This window comes from Polyergus mexicanus, unplaced genomic scaffold (genome assembly GCF_030449975.1).
Source record: "Polyergus mexicanus isolate NDT 795.1 unplaced genomic scaffold, iyPolMexi1.0 SCAF_10, whole genome shotgun sequence".
Taxonomy (NCBI): domain Eukaryota; kingdom Metazoa; phylum Arthropoda; class Insecta; order Hymenoptera; family Formicidae; genus Polyergus; species Polyergus mexicanus.
In genome coordinates, this window is record NW_027223330.1 from 3,575,489 (window position 1) to 3,595,206 (window position 19,718).

The 19,718-nt window shown below is 32.8% G+C and overlaps 4 protein-coding genes and 1 pseudogene across 5 annotated transcripts; all 5 read right to left on the minus strand.

The window, feature by feature from the left end:
* Positions 1–288: 288 nt before the first annotated feature.
* LOC138937190 (odorant receptor 82a-like) lies at positions 289–2,238 on the minus strand. The gene is made up of 5 exons (XM_070303200.1): positions 1,410–2,238; positions 984–1,083; positions 770–880; positions 510–665; positions 289–348 (listed from the first exon to the last, which is right to left on the minus strand). Exons 1-5 carry the CDS (start codon positions 2,201–2,203, stop codon positions 295–297), a joined length of 1,215 nt encoding a protein of 404 aa, XP_070159301.1. The 5' UTR covers positions 2,204–2,238; the 3' UTR covers positions 289–294.
* Positions 2,239–2,905: 667 nt separating this feature from the next.
* On the minus strand, positions 2,906–5,687 carry LOC138936908 (odorant receptor 13a-like; annotated as a pseudogene).
* An 823-nt stretch (positions 5,688–6,510) lies between these two features.
* Positions 6,511–9,937, minus strand: LOC138936872 (odorant receptor 10-like). Its single transcript, XM_070302651.1, has 5 exons — positions 8,933–9,937; positions 8,628–8,727; positions 7,157–7,267; positions 6,726–6,881; positions 6,511–6,642 (listed from the first exon to the last, which is right to left on the minus strand). Exons 1-5 carry the CDS (start codon positions 9,748–9,750, stop codon positions 6,589–6,591), a joined length of 1,239 nt encoding a protein of 412 aa, XP_070158752.1. The 5' UTR covers positions 9,751–9,937; the 3' UTR covers positions 6,511–6,588.
* A 1,396-nt stretch (positions 9,938–11,333) lies between these two features.
* Positions 11,334–13,686, minus strand: LOC138937105 (odorant receptor 10-like). Of its 2 annotated transcripts, XM_070303031.1 has the most exons (5): positions 12,632–13,686; positions 12,250–12,349; positions 11,975–12,085; positions 11,717–11,872; positions 11,334–11,420 (listed from the first exon to the last, which is right to left on the minus strand). In XM_070303031.1, the coding sequence occupies exons 1-5, from the start codon at positions 13,438–13,440 to the stop codon at positions 11,367–11,369; spliced, it is 1,230 nt and encodes a 409-aa protein (XP_070159132.1). In that variant the 5' UTR covers positions 13,441–13,686; the 3' UTR covers positions 11,334–11,366. The 2 variants fall into 2 exon arrangements, with proteins under 2 accessions (XP_070159132.1, XP_070159134.1); XM_070303033.1 differs by lacking the exon at positions 11,334–11,420 and having other exon boundaries at positions 11,761–11,859; positions 12,632–13,685.
* Positions 13,687–13,883: 197 nt separating this feature from the next.
* Positions 13,884–18,732, minus strand: LOC138936848 (uncharacterized). Its single transcript, XM_070302601.1, has 9 exons — positions 17,773–18,732; positions 17,257–17,356; positions 16,978–17,088; positions 16,723–16,890; positions 15,222–16,015; positions 14,817–14,916; positions 14,592–14,702; positions 14,253–14,408; positions 13,884–14,030 (listed from the first exon to the last, which is right to left on the minus strand). Exons 1-9 carry the CDS (start codon positions 18,576–18,578, stop codon positions 13,977–13,979), a joined length of 2,400 nt encoding a protein of 799 aa, XP_070158702.1. The 5' UTR covers positions 18,579–18,732; the 3' UTR covers positions 13,884–13,976.
* Positions 18,733–19,718: the final 986 nt, after the last annotated feature.

The following is a 19,718-nucleotide window of genomic DNA, read 5'->3' on the forward strand; positions in this document are numbered from 1 at the left end:
TTGCCTTCCAGGATAAAGACAGTCGAGCAATCAGATATGTTATGTGGCACGGTAGGGTGCATTTTTTAGTTATTGTCTGTTATAAGAGAATGAAAGGGAACATTCTTCTTCCTGATTTATATCAGATGTTGCTATTCGTGTATTATATGCGTAAGGTTTTTTCTTTTCTTAAAGAATGCGTGTTTCTTTCTTAAAATATATATTATAATATGCACATATAAGAAATTTTATTTTACATTGTCTATATATGGAATATATTGTATTATAAAATAATACTATTTTGTCACGCAATAATTACGTAGTTAAAGTTCGAAGCATATTTAGGTATGCAACTGATGTTTTAATTACCTGAAATGTTTAATATATAATTAATTTATAGTTTGACAGATTTTTGCACAAACATTATGTTTTATGTAAATTTGTATTATATATTATTTGTTGCATATTTGTAGCATGGAGAATTGTAGAAATTAAATCTGTTTTATTTATGGAAGTCTATATCGACTTACAAGACCAAAAGTTGGGATAGACATATGAAATATCTTTCCAGCCGTGATTTTGATTACAATTCTTGATCGCAAAATTATTAAAATTAGACCGAGGACAGTCTTATGCGGCAAATAATACCAGTTAGTCATATAAGCTGCCTCACCGACTTTTTTGCACTATCGCAAAGTTGAATTGATCACGAATTGAGAATAAAAATATTTTAATTATAGATGAATTAAAATGGAAAAAAAAAACTTTGATATAAAAATGATTATTTTACCTGATCTGCTACAAGTTCACCAATGAAGCAAAATATGAAAATATTGAACATCATCGATGTGAGTATCATGATATATGTTATTAAAGTATTCATACTTTCCTCATACCATTCCTGGAGATATGGAAATTGATTAGCATTCAAAATCAAAATAAAAAAAAAAAAGGATATGTGCAATTTGTCATAAATTTTCCTTTTCCAAATTTTTATAGCGTACCGTAATGGTGTAATATCCTAGCATACATAAATTAAATGTACATCCAATTAATTCTACAAAACATATCTGTCGCAGAATTACCTCCATACGTGAAAGAAATCTGTAATTGACACATTTACAATAGCTGGCAAAAGACCCTTAATATTTTTAATATTTTTTAATTCAAAAATATTTCATTTTCTGCAAATATATATAATATAAAATGTTATGTAAAAAGTGCAGTCAAGCAATATCTTCAATATTTTATAGTTTTTCGATACTTTGATAATTACCAAAAATTCTATTTTATAGAAAACCTATTTTAAACGCGCGGGCGAGATCATCTGAATGTCAGTAGAAAGGCAAATATAATTGTGTTATTTAGTAGATAATTAAAAAAATTGAATTCTATATAATTCTGATGATTTTTTTTTTTTTTTATCTTACTTCAACGCTCGCAAATGATGCTCCACGATATTCGCCAGTCTTAGGTGCAAGAGTTCTTGTTTTTCACCGACGAGTTCTTCGAGGCGTAATATTACTACATTAAGCTGACCGGAAGCATGCATCGCGAAAACAGCGGCAAGACCACATGCACTAATCGTGATATTATTCACCACGATAGTGGAGAGACATTGCAACGCGAGTACGACTTCGTATGTCGGGCTGATTCTGGTATCCACAATTTTGTTGAAAGACGGACACGGTAAGCGACCCGTTGTAATCGTCTCGTTGCCGACGATCACGACCATCCGTGACATTCCTCTCGCTAAGTTATAACAAAGAACACCACCCTGCATAATCAGCGCGCAAACGCCCGCTATAACGCGACCTATTCTCGCATTTTTCATCATCACTTCCCGATCATGCTCTCTCTTCGCCATACGCCAATCGGTCTCCATATGTTTGACAGATCTCTGTATCCGATCGCTATGATGCAAAAGTGAACAGTAATTGATACCTCCCATGAGACAGTGACTCGTTGGCCCTATAGCTTTGAGCTTTAGACGAATGTCTTTCTCCTCGAAAAGAATATATAATATAGAAGGTACTACAGCGAAAGCTATTAAAGAATGACACGTTAATTGCAGAATTTTTATCAAAATATTCTTTATCATTGAGTTTGTCGATAATTCCGGCCAAGCTCCTATCGATTTCAAGAACCAACGATTCAGTTGAAGACTATAATCATTATCTTTTCTGTAAACTTCTACGACAGACTTGCTAGAGGCATGCTTCATGGTTAACTCGCGGAAGACGCACTACTACTGATTACTACTACTGATTGTATTTTTCAACGAAGTACGTCAGCGCTTGCGCTGACGTGCATCGAACAGTGCGAAAAAAATTACGGAACCGTCTGACTAACAAGAGGCAGAACGTAATCGATACTTACAGTTTCTTCAACTTGTTCGACGAAATTGTTCTTAATACGATATTAGTATTGTGACGATAGTTATGTCAGTCATGACATTTATAAATGGTACGTTTTATATATGTATCTCGTTATAAAGTTATAATTGAAAAATATATGTATTTTTTAATTATGAGATAAATATAAAATATCGTGCGATGATAGATTGATTATTGATAGATGAAAAACGTGCTTCTTGACATAATAAGAAATCTATTAAATATTGTTACATTAATGATTAATAAGTTAAACAGATTTTATATACATTTGATCTGTTCTTCAAAATTTTTCTTTGTTAAATATATTTAATCTGTGTTATGATATTATTGTTCTGTAAGAAAAGATGTAAAAGGCATATTGAAATTGTTGAACAAATATTTTTCAGTATACACACATAAATTTTATTAAACTATTTATTAAAATTATTATTTTTTTTATTTCCTTTTTTTTTTTCTTCTCGATATGAGATCGGGGGGATAACTACTTGATGTGTTTTTTACATTAATAATTTCCACATTTTGGATAAATTTTACGAAGTTAACGTACGTAACATGTTTAAGTAAGCGACCGATGTCTTAATCACCTATCGGTTGGATGAACTATATGTAAATTATTCTCATTCGTGAAAAAATATAATAGAAATGACATTGCATTACTCACGTCGCCGAAGGTACTGAGAGACAGCTCGCAGAGATTTCCGGCGGTAAGTCTGATAGACGAATTTGACATAGCAGTCATCAATATAAGGGCAAGACTTCTCTTTCCTGGTAGACGATGCCAATCAATCATATAGGATACCTCGCCGATTTTTTTGCATTGTTTACAGGATTACTTTTCTCCAGGGTTGAGAAGTAACGCGTTACTTGTAACGCCGTTACCGTTACAGTTACTTTTTTTCGGTAACTGTAACGGTAATGGCCTTACAAATTTTATTTGTAACGGAAAAAGTAACTTTGTTACATTTTTCGGTAACGAGTAACGAATTTAACAGTTACTTTTATCGTTACTTTTTTCTAATTTTTTGATTTATTTAAGATATTATTCTTGCTATTGTGCGTGATAAAATTTTTATCTTAACCGTAAAGCCGTAAGCAAATCGACCAATTAGCATTCTTATTATGTTGTAATCTCATTTACTACCAGTTCTAAGTACCTTGCAACAAAAATTAGAAAATCTCAATAAATCTGACCTTATAGATTGCCATTCATTAGTTGAAGCTATTCAGCAAGGTTTAAATAAAAGGTAACTTATTAATTTGATTAATACATATGTTATTTAATTTTAAATAAGGATTTAATTGAAAAATATTATTTTATTTTAAACTATTGATTCAAAAGTATTAATTTCAATAAAACAAACAATGTCGCTTAATTTACTATATTTGATTTTAGATTTCTTACAATATTTGAAACAAAAGAATTAATAATAGCAGCATGTTTACATCCAAAATTTAAGTTAAACTGGTTAACCGGAGAAAAAAGAAAACATGCTGAAAATTACTTGGAGGATTTATTGGGAATCCGATCAACTGAAAATTCTTCAAAAGCTGGAAAATCTGACGATCACGATGATTTTTTCATTTTTGAGCAAAAAACGGTGCAAAATGAATCTGAACAGGAAGAATTGCAACGGTTTTTAAAATCAAATAATTGTAATATAGAAATGTTAAACGACTATCCAAAACTTAAAAAACTTTTTATTAAATATAATACAGCTCTACCAAGCAGTGCATCTGTAGAAAGAATGTTTAGCATCGGTGGCTCTGTATTAACACCACAAAGAGGGCATTTAAATGATGATACTATGGAGCAACAAATTTTATTAAAATTTAATAAAGAATTTCGATAAAATTTAATCATTTATTTTGTAATAAACCTTGAATGAAATCTTGCTTACAATTTTTTAAAAGTTTTTCTTATGCAAAATAATTTATTAGTTTGTATTGTAAAAAAGTAACGGAAATTGTAACGACTCGTTACTTTTTAGTAACTGTAACGGTAACGAGTTACTTTTTAAAATTAGTAACGAGTAACGGTAACGAGTTACTTTTTAGAAAAAATAACGGTAACGGTAACGAGTTACTTTTATAAAGTAACTTTCCCAACCCTGGAAAAAATATAATAGAAATGACATTGCATTACTCACGTCGCCGAAAGTACTGAGAGACAGCTCGCAGAGATTTCCGGCGGTAAGTCTGATAGACGAATTTGACATAGCAGTCATCAATATAAGGGCAAGACTTCTCTTTCCTGGTAGACGATGCCAATCAATCATATAGGATACCTCGCCGATTTTTTTGCACTGTTTACAGGATTACTTTTCTCATTTCGTTTCTATGATATATATATGTCTACGTTTACGCTAATAAAAGTTGCTTAAAAAGAAGAATAAAGATACATATTTTGAATTTATTAAATAATGCAAATAATAAATGCTTTGATAGTGAAAAATATACCTGTTCGGCAACAAGTTCGCCAATGTAACAAAATATAAAAATATTGAACGTAAGAGACATGAGAAGAATAATATATGTTATAATGTGACTTGTAGGTTCTTTACTCTGCCATTCCTGCAAAGTAAAGATTCTTATATTTGAAAACGCATCATATGTCACATTATAGGATTTAAAAATTGTATATGTTTATTCTCGATATTACTTGAAAAGAGAAACGATTCGCGGTACATATTTTTTCTATGTGAATGCATACCGTGACAGTGTAATATCCAAGAAAACACATGCTTAATGTACATCCCATAACTTCCACTATAGATATTTCACGCAATACTTTATCCGTGTTAGCGATATAAAACTGGAAGACAACGAGCACGTATTATTGTATATAAAATATTTTATAGAAATAACATTCTTTCTCTAATTTTAAATTTCAAAGTTTGATTGTAAGTATTTGATAATATGGTTTTTTTTTAATGTTCGTAAATAATTAACACAATTAATACAAATATTATGTATATATACAATATATATATATATATATAAGATTCAATGGTTCTTGTTAAGATATGAGACTCACTTTAAAATTCGGACGTGCTGTTGCACAATCATTGCCAATCTTTCATCTACGCTGTCGCAAAAATCTTCCCTTCCATCCACCAAATGCTCGATCCATTGTATTAAAACCTCCAGGCGACCGTAAGCATGCGTCGCGAATATGGCGGCTAAACTGCAAGTACAGGCAGTAATGGAGTGCACAATAAAACCCGATAGACATTGCATCCAGAAAAAAATTTCATTGACAAGGCTGTGTCGCGCATCGATGATCACTCTGGCGACCGGATATACATGTCTTTCTCATAATCGTAGACAGTCGTGACAACGTTGGAAATCTGCGTAGGATTTCCGTACATCGCGGAAACTTGATGGCTACTGAAAGGATTATGCAAAGATACAAACGCAGGAAGTCGACGCAACTATGCCGTTTTCCTTCCGAGAAAGAAGTAGTCAAGCGATCAATCATGTCAGGACAATGAAGGGTGCATTTTATAGTTAGTATGACTATCATAAGATCATAAAAGGGGACTACTTTTCCTCTCCAACTATGTTTGCTGCTGTTCATGAATTATATGTATACGTGAAGTTTGCATTTTCCGCACAGTTATCTTCCGTGAGCAGTAAAGACTGATGATTTTCTTTCTTTACACATAAATATTGTTTGTGATTTTCTTGAAATGAAATTCTTCTCTCAAAGAATATATATAATATAGAAGAGAGATATATAGTAAAAAATTACAAGTTATTTGCAGAATCTTTATTGGGTCATTGATTTCCGACTAATATTCATCAAAACCAATGATTCGATTAAACATTATAATTATCTCTCTGCGTTAAATCATGCAATATATGGTAAATGCTATGTAAAATTAACATTTCGTCTCTTAAATCTAAGAAATGGATTTTTTAAATTTCCGAGCAGTGTTATATAATTTTATATCATGTAATAAAATGCTTAGTTGCAAGAGAGATTTTGGTAAAAAGAAATTTAATAGAAAAATATAAAAAGCGCATTAGACTTTTGATATAAATATTTCTGAGTATACATATAGATACATAAGTTTTCAATTTATTACAATGACATTTATATACATACTTTATCTATTTCTCTCTCTCTTTTTTTTTCAAGTAATAGATCGGATTTTAAATTAATATTTTTTTAAGTCAACAATTGCAATAATTTCTACATATACGACAGAATTTACAAAGTTAATGTACGTAGCATATTCAAGTAGGCGATGGATGTCCTAATTACCTATAGATTGAATGAACGACATTTAAATCATATATGTTATTCACGGATAAATTTAATAAGCATTGACATTGTGCACTACTTACGTCACCAAAGGTATTAAGAGACAGCTCGAAGAAATTTCCGGCAGTAAATTTGACAGACGAATTGGACATAGCGATCATTAACACGAGAGCAAGAGCTTTTCTTTCCGGTAGACGATACCAATCGATCATGTACGAGACCTTGCCGATCTTTCTGCACTGTTTGGACAAGATTATTTTTTAATATCTTTTTCATACATTTTTTCATAAACATATTTACCCTTACGGATAAGATTTTCTTTTATCAAAAAGTAATAGCGCCTGCATTTCTACAAACTATATTATTGTATAAATATATATTTTTTATGAAATATATATTTGTATAAAAAATATATTTTTCCTATTACGTACATATACTATATAAAGATATAATTGTAAGATTTGTCATTAAATTTATCAAAGGTGCAGGAAAACTTTGAGAATAAGAACTATACCTGTTCAGCAACAAGTTCGCCGATGTAACAAAATATGAAAATATTGAATGTAAGAGATATGAGGAGAACAATATACGTTACATAACGTGCAGGCTCATTAATATTCCACTCCTGCAATGTAAAGATATTCGTTATTTGGATACGTTACGTATCACAATGCAAATAATCTTCGATATTACCAGGGTTGGGAAAGTTACTTTATAAAAGTAACTCGTTACCGTTACCGTTATTTTTTCTAAAAAGTAACTCGTTGTCGTTACAGTTATTAAAAAGTAACGAGTCGTTACAATTTCCGTTACTTTTTTACAATACAAACTAATAAATTATTTTGCATAAGAAAAACTTTTAAAAAATTGTAAGCAAGATTTCATTCAAGGTTTATTACAAAATAAATGATTAAATTTTATCGAAATTCTTTATTAATTTTTAATAAAATTTGTTGCTCCATAGTATCATCATTTAAATGCCCTCCTTGTGGTGTTAATACAGAGCCACCGATGCTAAACATTCTTTCTACAGATGCACTGCTTGGTAGAGCTGTATTATATTTAATAAAAAGTTTTTTAAGTTTTGGATAGTCGTTTAACATTTCTATATTACAATTATTTGATTTTAAAAACCGTTGCAATTCTTCTTGTTCAGATTCATTTTGCACCGTTTTTTGCTCAAAAATGAAAAAATCATCGCGATCGTCAGATTTTCCAGCTTTTGAAGAATTTTCAGTTGATCGGATTCCCAATAAATCCTCCAAGTAATTTTCAGCACGTTTTCTTTTTTCTCCGGTTAACCAGTTTAACTTAAATTTTGGATGTAAATATGCTGCTATTATTAATTCTTTTGTTTCAAATATTGTAAGAAATTTAAAATCAAATATAGTAAATTAAGCGACATTGTTTGTTTTATTGAAATTAATACTTTTGAATGAATAGTTTAAAATAAAATAATATTTTTCAATTAAATCCTTATTTAAAATTAAATAACATATGTATTAATCAAATTAATAAGTTACCTTTTATTTAAACCTTGCTGAATAGCTTCAACTAATGAATGGCAATCTATAAGGTCAGATTTATTGAGATTTTCTAATTTTCGTTGCAAGATACTTAGAACTGGTAGTAAATGAGATTACAACATAATAAGAATGCTAATTGGTCGATTTGCTTAAGGCTTTACGGTTAAGATAAAAATTTTATCACGCACAATAGCAAGAATAATATCTTAAATAAATCAAAAAATTAGAAAAAAGTAACGATAAAAGTAACTGTTAAATTCGTTACTCGTTACCGAAAAATGTAACGAAGTTACTTTTTCCGTTACAAATAAAATTTGTAACGCCATTACCGTTACAGTTACCGAAAAAAAGTAACTGTAACGGTAACGGCGTTACAAGTAACGCGTTACTTCCCAACCCTGGATATTACTTGAAACAGATGTTGCGCTTGGCGGTACTTTTCGTACGATATGCACATACCGTGATAATATAATATCCAAGAAAGCACATGTTTAACGTACATCCTACAATTTCGACGATAGATATTTCACGTAGTACTTTGTCCGTTAACGATATAAAACTGGAAGACCACAGGGGCATTATCGCATAGGACGATGTTTGAGAAACAAAAATATGCTTTTTTTTAAGAATATTGATTAATAATTAAATTATTAACTCTTGGCCAGGCGACGTTAAATCAATTATAAGTCATACTTTTCAATTGTACAAATGTAATATAAAATAGAATGAATAATTGCATTATATAGAGTCACAAAATGACTTACTGTAAGATCCGAACGTGCTGCTGCACTATCAGCGACACTCTCTCATCCAAGTTGCCGCGAAAGTCTTCCCTTCCGTCTACCAAATGCTCGATCCATTGCGTTAGAATCTCTAAGCGGCCGCAAGCGTGCATCGCTAATACGGCGGCTATACTGCATGAACCGGCGGTGATGGAATGCGCGATAAAACCTGACAAACACTGTATCCAGAAAAATATCTCGCTGATGGGACTGTATCGCGCGTCGACGAATACTCTGGCGACCGGATAAACCAGAGGCTGATACGTCAAATTTAGGTCAACCTCCGTGACCTTGCCATTGCTGAATGGCATGGCGAGATAATAAAACACAGCACCACCATACATGAAGAACGCGCATATCGCTACGAGACGACGGCCGAAATTTGCGTTTCTAATCATGATGATCCGATCTTCGTAATACCGGGTGTTCATCCAATCATTTTCAATGTGCTGGATACCTTTGCGGATATCGTTCTCGCGGAAGATCAGAGAGGAATACTTAATGACGGCCATCAGACAGAAACTCAAAGGTCCGGAGAGCTTCAAGGTATTATACGTGTCCTTTACCTCGAGCGCCATGTAGGCAGCACAGGGTATGAACAGGAAGCCAATGAGACTGGTGCAAATCACGTTTACTAGCATGTAAATGTATTTTTCTACCCATGAGATTTTTGCTGATTTTGGCCAGACGCCGATCGGCTTCAGTATCCAACGATTCAGCTGAATGCTTAGCTGCACGTCTTTCTCATAATCGTAGACAGTCGCAACGATGTTCGAATTCTGCGTAGGATTTTTGTACATCGTTAAAGCACGAGAGCTTGCTAGCTAGTGAAAGGATTGTGCAAACATACAAGCGCGAAAAGTTAAATACGACTGCGCCGTAGCTTCCCTTCCAGGAAACAAGTATTCATGCGATCAGTCATATCAGGATGATGAAGGGTGCATTTTATAGTCATATTGGCTTTTATAAGATGATAAGAGGGGATACTATTCCTTTCAAACTACGCCGGCTGCTGTTCATAAATTATGTATATGAGATTTGTATTTTCCGCGCAGCTATCTCTTGTGAGCAGCTTTCGTGGATCAGAAGATCCATCATCAATCTTTACGGAAATAAAATCACAATATATTTTTATAACAAAAATTACAATATATTTTTTTTTTCTAAATATGATTCTTTTTGGATAGTTCGATAAGTTAGTTTAAATGCACACAATAAAGTTTAAAGTGATTATTTTTTTGTGTCTGACGAGTTAGTGTTTTTGATGTTAGCTGTGTCAGATGAAAAATAATATGTTATTTGTTTTCAATATTACATATATTAAATATATGTCTTTATTAATAATAACTAATTTATTAATAATTAATTAATACTATCACATACCATATGTATACAGGGTGTCCCATTTTGATCTCCTCAGGCAAATCTCAAAAATTAAGCCCGGAAGAGAAAAATGTTTCAGACAAAAGTTGTTTGGTTTCCAGGGGGCCATAAGATGGTGACAATGATTTGACCTTGGAAAATTATTTGAAGGTCATGTGAAGGTCAACTTTAAAATCTTAAATGGAAACCTCCATTTTTTATTTAGTATTCTTGTAGCTGACATCGAGAGCTTTCCAAAAAACTATAATAAAGTATTTTTTTATTGAGTACTTTTGAGTTATTTTATATTTTAATCTGACATATTTTGATATAAAAAATTAAATATCTCGTAAAATATTTAGTTTTTGATAATCTTACCGTAATACTTCTATGTACAGAATAATGAGACAAATCAATTAATATAAAAAAATTATTGTTTTTAAGAAAATTATTTACAATGTATTTTTTTAAACAATTATTTATTTGTTTTTTTTTTGGCACTAATTAATTTGTCTCATTATTCTGTACATAAAAGTATTACGGTAAGATTATCGAAAACTGAATATTTTACGAAATATTTAATTTTTTATATCAAAATATGTCAGATTAAAATATAAAATAACTCAAAAAGTACTTAATGAAAAAATACTTTATTATAGCGTTTCGGAAAGCTCTCGATGTCAGCTACAAGAATGCTAAATAAAAAATGGGGATTTCCATTTAAGATTTTAAAGTTGACCTTCACATGACCTTCAAATGATTTTCCAAGGTCAAACCAATGGTACTATCTTATGGCCCCCCTCGAAACCAAACAACTTTTGTCTGAAACATTTTTCTCTTCCGGGCTTGGTTTTTGAGATATTTGCCTGAGGAGATTAAAATGGGACACCCTGTATATTGTTTAACGATATTATTATGTGGGATGAGAGATGTATTCATTAATATAACGAGAATTATCTATATCACCTCTACATTCATTATTAATATAAATTCAGTAAATATACATTTGATCTGTTCTATTGGAAAAACTTTTATGTTTTATATATACATATTGTTACATTGCTACTGTTCTGAGTATATTTAAATATGCAAACGCTGTTTTTATTACCTGAAATAATTATGATTGTGATAGATTTATATAATCTAATATATTTTATAATAATATTTATAAATCTTTCGTCATGTATTGGTGGTAACAAAAGATTTAAAATAATTTAAATGTTTTACGATATAATATTTATTATATATATATATATATATATATATATATATATAAATCATCTAGAGACGAAATCAAGTTTTTACAAAAAAATTATAGAAAGCCGCTGATATTAAAAACATTTGTTCATTTTAAAATTGTATTTTACTAACTATTAATAACTATAAATTATCGAACAGACTTACATCTCCAAAAGTCGCAATAGATAATTGTATCATTTTTCCGGCGGTTATTTTTACGACGGCATTTGATCTCGAAATTATTAGGATCAAGTCAAGCGCAATTTTATGGTGCAATCGGTACCATTCAGTCATGTACGCCATTTCGCCTATTTTTTGACACTATATAAACACTTTGTGTGATCTATGCTTTTATATCATAATTATATTTAAAGATCTAATAAACTAAGAGAAATGCTTATACTATATGTACTATGCAGCTACCTGATCAGTAAGAATTTCAGCTATGTAACAAAATATAAAAATGTTACATGACATAGCAACAAATATAGTGAAGTATGTAAGCAAATTTTTGGTGTCGTGCAATTCCCATTCCTGTAAATAACAATGTATATATAGGCGAATAAAAAATAAGGAATAATTTCAATATTACCAATGTTACGATGAAAAGATATTCATAATATATAATATGGCATAACGCGCATACACATTTACATTTTACAATTTTTGCACCACTTTGATGTAAAACTTTTTCATACCGTGATTGTATAATATCCGAGCATGCACATATCAGTCGTGCATCCCAATAACTCGACAAGACATATTTGATGCATAACTGTTTCTATCCGCGATACAAAACTGGAATTAAAACAGCATTAAAACTGAAATATCATTTTCATGAGATCAGCGAATATTTTTACAGAATAATTTTTTTTAAATCGACAAAACTGTGAAGCTGTTAAATAGTGAAAATAAAAAAGAAGCTATTTCAAAATGAGTCATCGTATCAATGATAAATATCTCAATTTGCGTACATTTTGTTTATGGAAAAAATTACAAAAAAAAAAAAATAGATTTTATACAAAATATATTAAAGATCTGATTTTCCGCCTTTTAAAGTTCGCGTTTTAGCGATACTACCTTAGTACACGTAAATGATGTTCCACGAAAGCAGCCAGTTTCCGGTGCGTAGTCTCGCCCTTGTCTTTCGTCTCATCGACGAGTTCGTCTAGTCTCATCATGAGAATATTTAACTGGCCGCAGGCGTGCATAGCAAAAACTGCGGCGAGGCTGCATGCGCCTACCGTGATGGAGTTTACTATGAAAGTCGATAGTATTTGAAGGCTGATTATGATCTCGTTCGCAGGACTGTATCTGACATCCACTAGCTCCGTGTAGAACGGACACGGTAGCTGGTGCATCGTTACGGTGACGTTGTCGATACGAATGATCACCGGTGTCAGAACGGTGATGATACTGTAGGAGCAGACGCCACCTTGCATGAAGACTGCACAGAAAGCGGACACAAATCGGCCGAACTTGGCGTTCCTCAGCATCACTTCGCGATCGCACGTTCTCTTTACGATCTGCCAATCGTCGCGCATATGATCCACGCATTTGCGTATCTCGTAGCTACAAAACAACAATGAGCAGTAATTCGCGCCGCCCATCAGCCAGTGTATCATCGGACCGAAAGCTTTCAGTTTCAAATGCACGTCCGGCTCGAATAAGATATACAGCACACAGGGCACTACTGTAAAGGCAATCAGAGAATGACAGATGAATTGAATGCAGCGCGACAGCAGTTTATCCGCGATGCTGATCGACGTGTCGGTTCCGGGCCAAGCGCCGATCGGTTTCAGGAACCAGCGATTCAGCTGAATGCTATACTCGCAGTCCTGTTCATACGCGATGTTGTGCGTAGGAGACAGGCGGAAAGAGCGCGACATGATCGTGACTCGTAGAACGTCTACGGATTATTGAACGACAATGTCTGCAATGGAAAAAGATAGTAAAGCTAGTTCTTCCTTCAGCGCTTGCGCTGTTTTTTCAAGAAATATAGTTGGTTTGAGAGAAGAAAGAGTTTCCGATTTTCCGGACGATGAAGGGGAAAAAACGATCGATATACGCGAGTTTTACATTTGTATGTGAGTGTAACGTTGATTAAGACTATCTATTGTAGATTACATTGTATAGTCCATGCTGTTACTTATTGTTGAACAGGCTGTAAAAGATGGTGCTTAAAAATTATTCCGAACGCTACTTCATAATCATTTTATTATAATAGTAATTTTTGATAAATAATTAAAGCATGAATTATAATTTTTTTTAAATCATAAATACATGGATATATCAATATTTTAGAATAATAAGAGTTAAAAGCAGAATCGGATGAATGCATTTAAGAGTTTCAATTACAAATACGTGTTCTATATAATATAATCGTATAAGCACGGCTTTTTACATATAATATCATATTATGCGATTATACAGTGACTGTCCGCAGCAAATTTAAATACGCCATCGCGGTTCTAACAACCTAGAAAGATTAAACAAAACTCATATGCTTATAAAATATATATGTTTATAGATAAAAATGTGCATTCGTAAAGAAAAACGAATTTACACACGCGTGTAACAATTCGTTTTTATTAATATAATAATTTTAAACATTCATCTCATATATATATAATTAAATTTTATTTAATCATAATCATTGAAAGAAGATTTTCTCTATTGCAAAAGAGATAAAATTGCTTACGGCACCGAAACTGCCGAATGAAAGATCGATCACTTTACCCGCCGTAAGTTTCGTAGGATAATTGGCCATGGCGATCACTAGGATAAGATAACGAGCTTGTTTACTAGGTAGGCAATACCAATCAATTGTACAACAAGTTATGTATACTTTACTTGCCTGTGTAAAATATAAGAAGCGTACTATTATTATTATATTTCTTGTCTTGCTATAAATTTATTAATATAATTTTTTTTTCTATTTATAATCTTTGTTATTTTTTATTCTGATATATTTTTTTTATTATAAATATATTTGATGTTATATCTGCATCTACACATCTTTGTTATCTATGTATCCTACCTGGCTACTTAAAATTTCCCCAATGTAACACAATATAAAAATATTGAAGGTAAAAGATGCGAGCATTATGGCATATGTTAGAAAGGAGAGTGCATCGTTCCGTTCCCATCCCTATATAAAAAAACGCATTATTTTATTTAAAAAAAATTAAAGTATACGCGTTAAAGATCTGCATGCGATGTAAAATATCGTATTATTGAGAAATGTTACTATTATCTTGCATACCGTTATCACGTAATATCCTAGCAGACACAATATTAAAGTGCTGCCAATAATCTCGATAAAACACATGTCTCCTACGAGATTTTGTATACGATGTAAAAATCTAGAAATCGAATAATCTCTTATCATTATTACACGTACGTAAGAATATTTTTTTCAAGTTGACAAAATATTTTTATTATAAAAATCTTGAATCGTGAAAAATTAATAATCTCATAAATAAATGCCAATCTTTTCTGACAATGAATTAAATATTCAACAGACAGATACTTGGGAAGCTGATCTTGAAAAGCATAAAACAATTAATCTCGTCACAAACTTTTTATACAAAAAAAAAAAAAAATTGAAAATGCAAAAAAAATTGAATTAAAAATTAACACAACATATACAATGATTTCAGTAGCTCACCTACGTATCCTTATATGATGCATGACGATCGCCGCCAATCTTCGAGCAACGGCATGATTCTTCTTCGACCATTGATCCTTATTTGACAGATTTTCTAGCCAAGCTGCCAGCATCTCTAGTTGTCCGCAAGCGTGCATAGTAAACAACGCGGTGACGCCACAAACACTCGCCATAATGACATATATGACGATACCGGTCAATAAATGCATCGAGAACACGATCTCATAAGCGGGACTGTGTTGCGGATCAAAAAGAATGAAGTAATTGCCTTGTACCAACGGTCTGATAGTGATGTTCCCATTGACAACGATCTTGCCGCGAACTATCGGCTGTATCAAGCGGTAAGTGAAGCCGCTGGTGAACAGGAATAGCGTAGTGCAAATGAGAATGAAACGCCCGGCTTTCGCCCGATCCAGCATAATCCTACGGTCGTTCGCGTCTCGGATATTTTGCCAGTCCTTCACTATGTGTTTCACGCATTCTCTGATACTATCCTCCCGTAACATAAGCGTGCAATACATAGCGGGCACCATACTGTAGAAGCAGAGCGCGCCGATCATCTTCAGTCTGTTCTTGAACGTATCCAAGATCAGAAACATGTACAACGCCCACGGTATCAGGTTGAAGGATAGCAGGAAGCAGCACACTGTCCGGAGAACTCCCTTCGAAAGTCTCTTTCGAAGCTTTCGGGGTTTTTCCAAAATCGGCCACACGCCGATCAATCCCAAGATCAGTCTGTGCACTTGCACGGTATATTTTATGTCGTTCTCATAGTTGGAATTGTGTAAAGCCGCGGATTCCAACATGATTTAGATTGGCGTGGAAAAATGAATCCTCTCCCGATATTTGTTCGAGAGACAATTGCACGATCACGACTGACAGACGAAACTACGACGAAACTTGCCGGCTGCATTATGTACAGACACTCCTGCGTCTGCGTCGGTGAATCACCTTTGCAATCACCGTGGTTCGGCGCAGTTAGAAGTTCGGTACTATGGCTTGCGTGTGCGCGATTTTTTGCCGCAAATAATTACAGGATCGATTCACACAAGTACTACTTTCTGTCAGATCATGGATTTTATAAACGGGTTATGCTAAATTAATAGTGTCATCTGCGTGAATTACTAATGAAGTGAACGGACATACTCGGGCGATAATTTTTAATATTTAATTTTAAAATTAGATTTTAATAAGTAAATTAATTAGAAAGCTCTGCGTCTGACTTCTTATAAAATCTCTGGCAAAAATGGAAAAATGAAATTAAAAAGAGAAATATTCGTTGGCAAACCTAATCCATTTGTCTCAAAGATAATAACAATTACAGATTAAAATATCTTATACCATTATGGTATCTAAGTAATGGAAGGTTCATCGATGTGAAATTATGTGATAAATTTTCGAAGTAGATTAAAGTACGCCATCGATGTTCTGATAATCTATGAAGTAACGAAACAGATTGCGTGATTTAAAACTGGCAAAAAGGAAAATAAAAATGAGAAACTTTTATACTCACGTTACTGAATGTGGGTAGAGACATCTCTATCATTCTGCCTGCGGTGATTTTTGCCGGAATATTGGAAACTGCCATTATTAGGATTAAAGTACGAGCTCTTTTATACAGAAAACGGTGCCAATTCATCGTAGATGTTATCAATCCAAGCTTGATGCTCTGTCACAATTATCAATTATATATTTTTGAACAGCGCTCTTAGCGCCTAATTTTCACAGCAAAATGAATGCAAATATCGCTCGATACCTGATCTGTCAAAAGTTGACCGACATAACAATTAGTAAAAATGGAAATAATGAAAGATGTGAGCATGACAAACATAGTTAACATTGCTGTAGAATCGCTATTTTCCCATTCCTATACAATTAACATTATAATGTATGAATTTTATTACATAAATTTATAATTATAATAATAAACTAAAATTTTCCATAAATATTATATTAATTATGCATTTCTATTCGATAAATATCAACATCAAATTGATTAATGCGAAGTCTCGTGAAAAGTAATTATCATGATTACCATAATAACGTAATATCCCGCGAGACATAAGAGTACGGTAGATCCTACTATTTCCACTAACCATATAAATTGCATAGCTTCTTCTACTTGTTTCAAAAAACTGTAAATGAACGATTTATCTAGTTAACAATTGATAATATCTATTTTCAATATCAACAATTCATAGTATCTATTTCACAATTTTCTGCTTACAATATTATTATAATATTGGTATATCATTAATAAAATGTTAGAAATAAAAGTCACTGTATAGTCTATTGTTTAATTTGCAATATTAAAAATTTTCCGATAATAATTTTTATAATAATTATAATTTGAAGAGAGTTACTGCAGATACACACGGACATAATCATACAGATTTTATAATCTTATATCAATTATATTTTATGACTGACAATTATACTTTATGATTGACTTTTCACTTAATAAAAATTTGAAAAAAAAAAGAAAAAAAAAACATTTTATTTACACGAATCTTTTCCTCTCTTTCTCACTTAATCATTTTTAAAGACTCACTTTTTTACTCTTATTTGATGTTCCACAATGTCGGCCAGCAAAGTTGCGACAGCTCGATCCTCGGGCTCCGTCATGTTGTTGAGATGCTGCAGTTTGCCAATCAAGATACTCAGCTGTCCGCAAACGTGCATAATAAAGAACGCCGCTAATGCGGCCGGGCCGCACGTCATCGAATAGGTGAGAAATCCCGCGAAAAATTGTAGGATAAAGACAATCTCGTACGCCGGCGAGGCTTGTTCGTCGAACTTGACAAAGTAACTGGGGCACGCGAGAGCTCTTACCGTAGTGTTCATCGGCGTCAACATTCGTCCTTTCGAGAGCGGCATGATAGTACGATGAGACAGCCCGGCGACGTACATGAAGAGGGCAGAGTAGATGGCGAACTTTCGACCCGTTCTCGCCTTGGACAGCATCGCTTTCCGATCTCTGCAGTTAACGGTGTTCTGCCAATCCTGTTGTGCCTGTTCCAGGCACGATCGGATCTTTTTCCCATGATAAACGAATAGACTGTACTTCATACAACATATCCAACAGTTCAGAAGCGGTCCCATCATTCTAAATCTCCGTTTAAAATCATGTTCCTTTAGGAATACTAAAAGAAGACCCGGCACGATAATAAACGCAAATAAAAAATAACAAACAACAATCTGCAAACGGATGGCGATTTTTTCCGCGTTGGATGCGAATCTCGAGATCGGCCATATACCGATCATTCGCAGAATAACGCGAGTCACCCGCACCGCATAATTGAAATGATCTTCGTTCGCACGAATCATTCTCGACGAAGGTTCCGCGATTAGATTCATCGCTGACGGTATTTTAATGTTTGTTAAACTGAAATTTTACACGTAATAAATTTGTTTGCGAATTTTGCGCTTGCCACGTCTTTTTTCTGGTGCTTGAGAATTTTCATTAATTTAATTTTGTCAACAACGTTACCGTATTTCGGGTTTACGGACAACAGATGGTCAGGCCGGGCTAGAAGCTCGAGCATGACTGAACAGGTGTGTGTAATGATAGATTGATCTCTCTCTTTCTGGAGAAAGAATAATAGGCAGAACAATGCGCTTGCGTGCACGAAACGGCTGCGCGTAATAAAGGGGCATACGAGAAGGAGATTGCGAATTTAACGTACCACACTTCCGGATAAATACGACGGTAAGCAAAGGGAAGACCGTTATACGTGACACCATACGGTAATTTTCAAGGTTTGAATTTACGATTTAGAGGAATATGCATGTAAGTAAAGCAACACGAATCATTATCATTTGTTAAGGAATTTCTTATGTTGATACTGTCTTATTTAATTATCAATTATAAGCGACAACTATAATATAATTATATAAAAGTATACACAAATGTAAAAGAAAATATAAGTTTACATACAATTTCTAGTATAAATGAGAATAAAAGAATTTCGAAGTGTTTGTGCTTGCGTTAATTAACGCTACAAGTGATGCTATTTACATTCGACAGAAATTTATAGATTTCAGTTTAGATTTTTTACGGATGGCTTTTTACTTCCATTCTTTAATTAATTGCTGTTTCAATATTTAAATACTGATTGCACGTAATATATTTAAATATGCCACCGATGTCCGTACGATATAAAATAACACGTAATTGTATGTTTGATTCAGTATTTCGTGATTAATTAAAATTTACAAGACAAAGCTTTATCTGTAATCTTTCAATCGAGAGTACAGGAAGTAATATACATTTTCATGCTCTATAAATCGTATGAAACCAATCAATGACTTTTGCTATTTTTATTAACGTAAGTAATTATTATTACTCAATACCTGGTCCCCGTGAGAAGCTCGCCCATGAAGCATAATATGAAAATATTAAAGATGAATGTTAAAAAAAGTATAGTGTATGTCGTCATAGATACTGCATTTTTAAATTCCCACTCCTATAAAACGCGCATCAAACATATCTTTTAT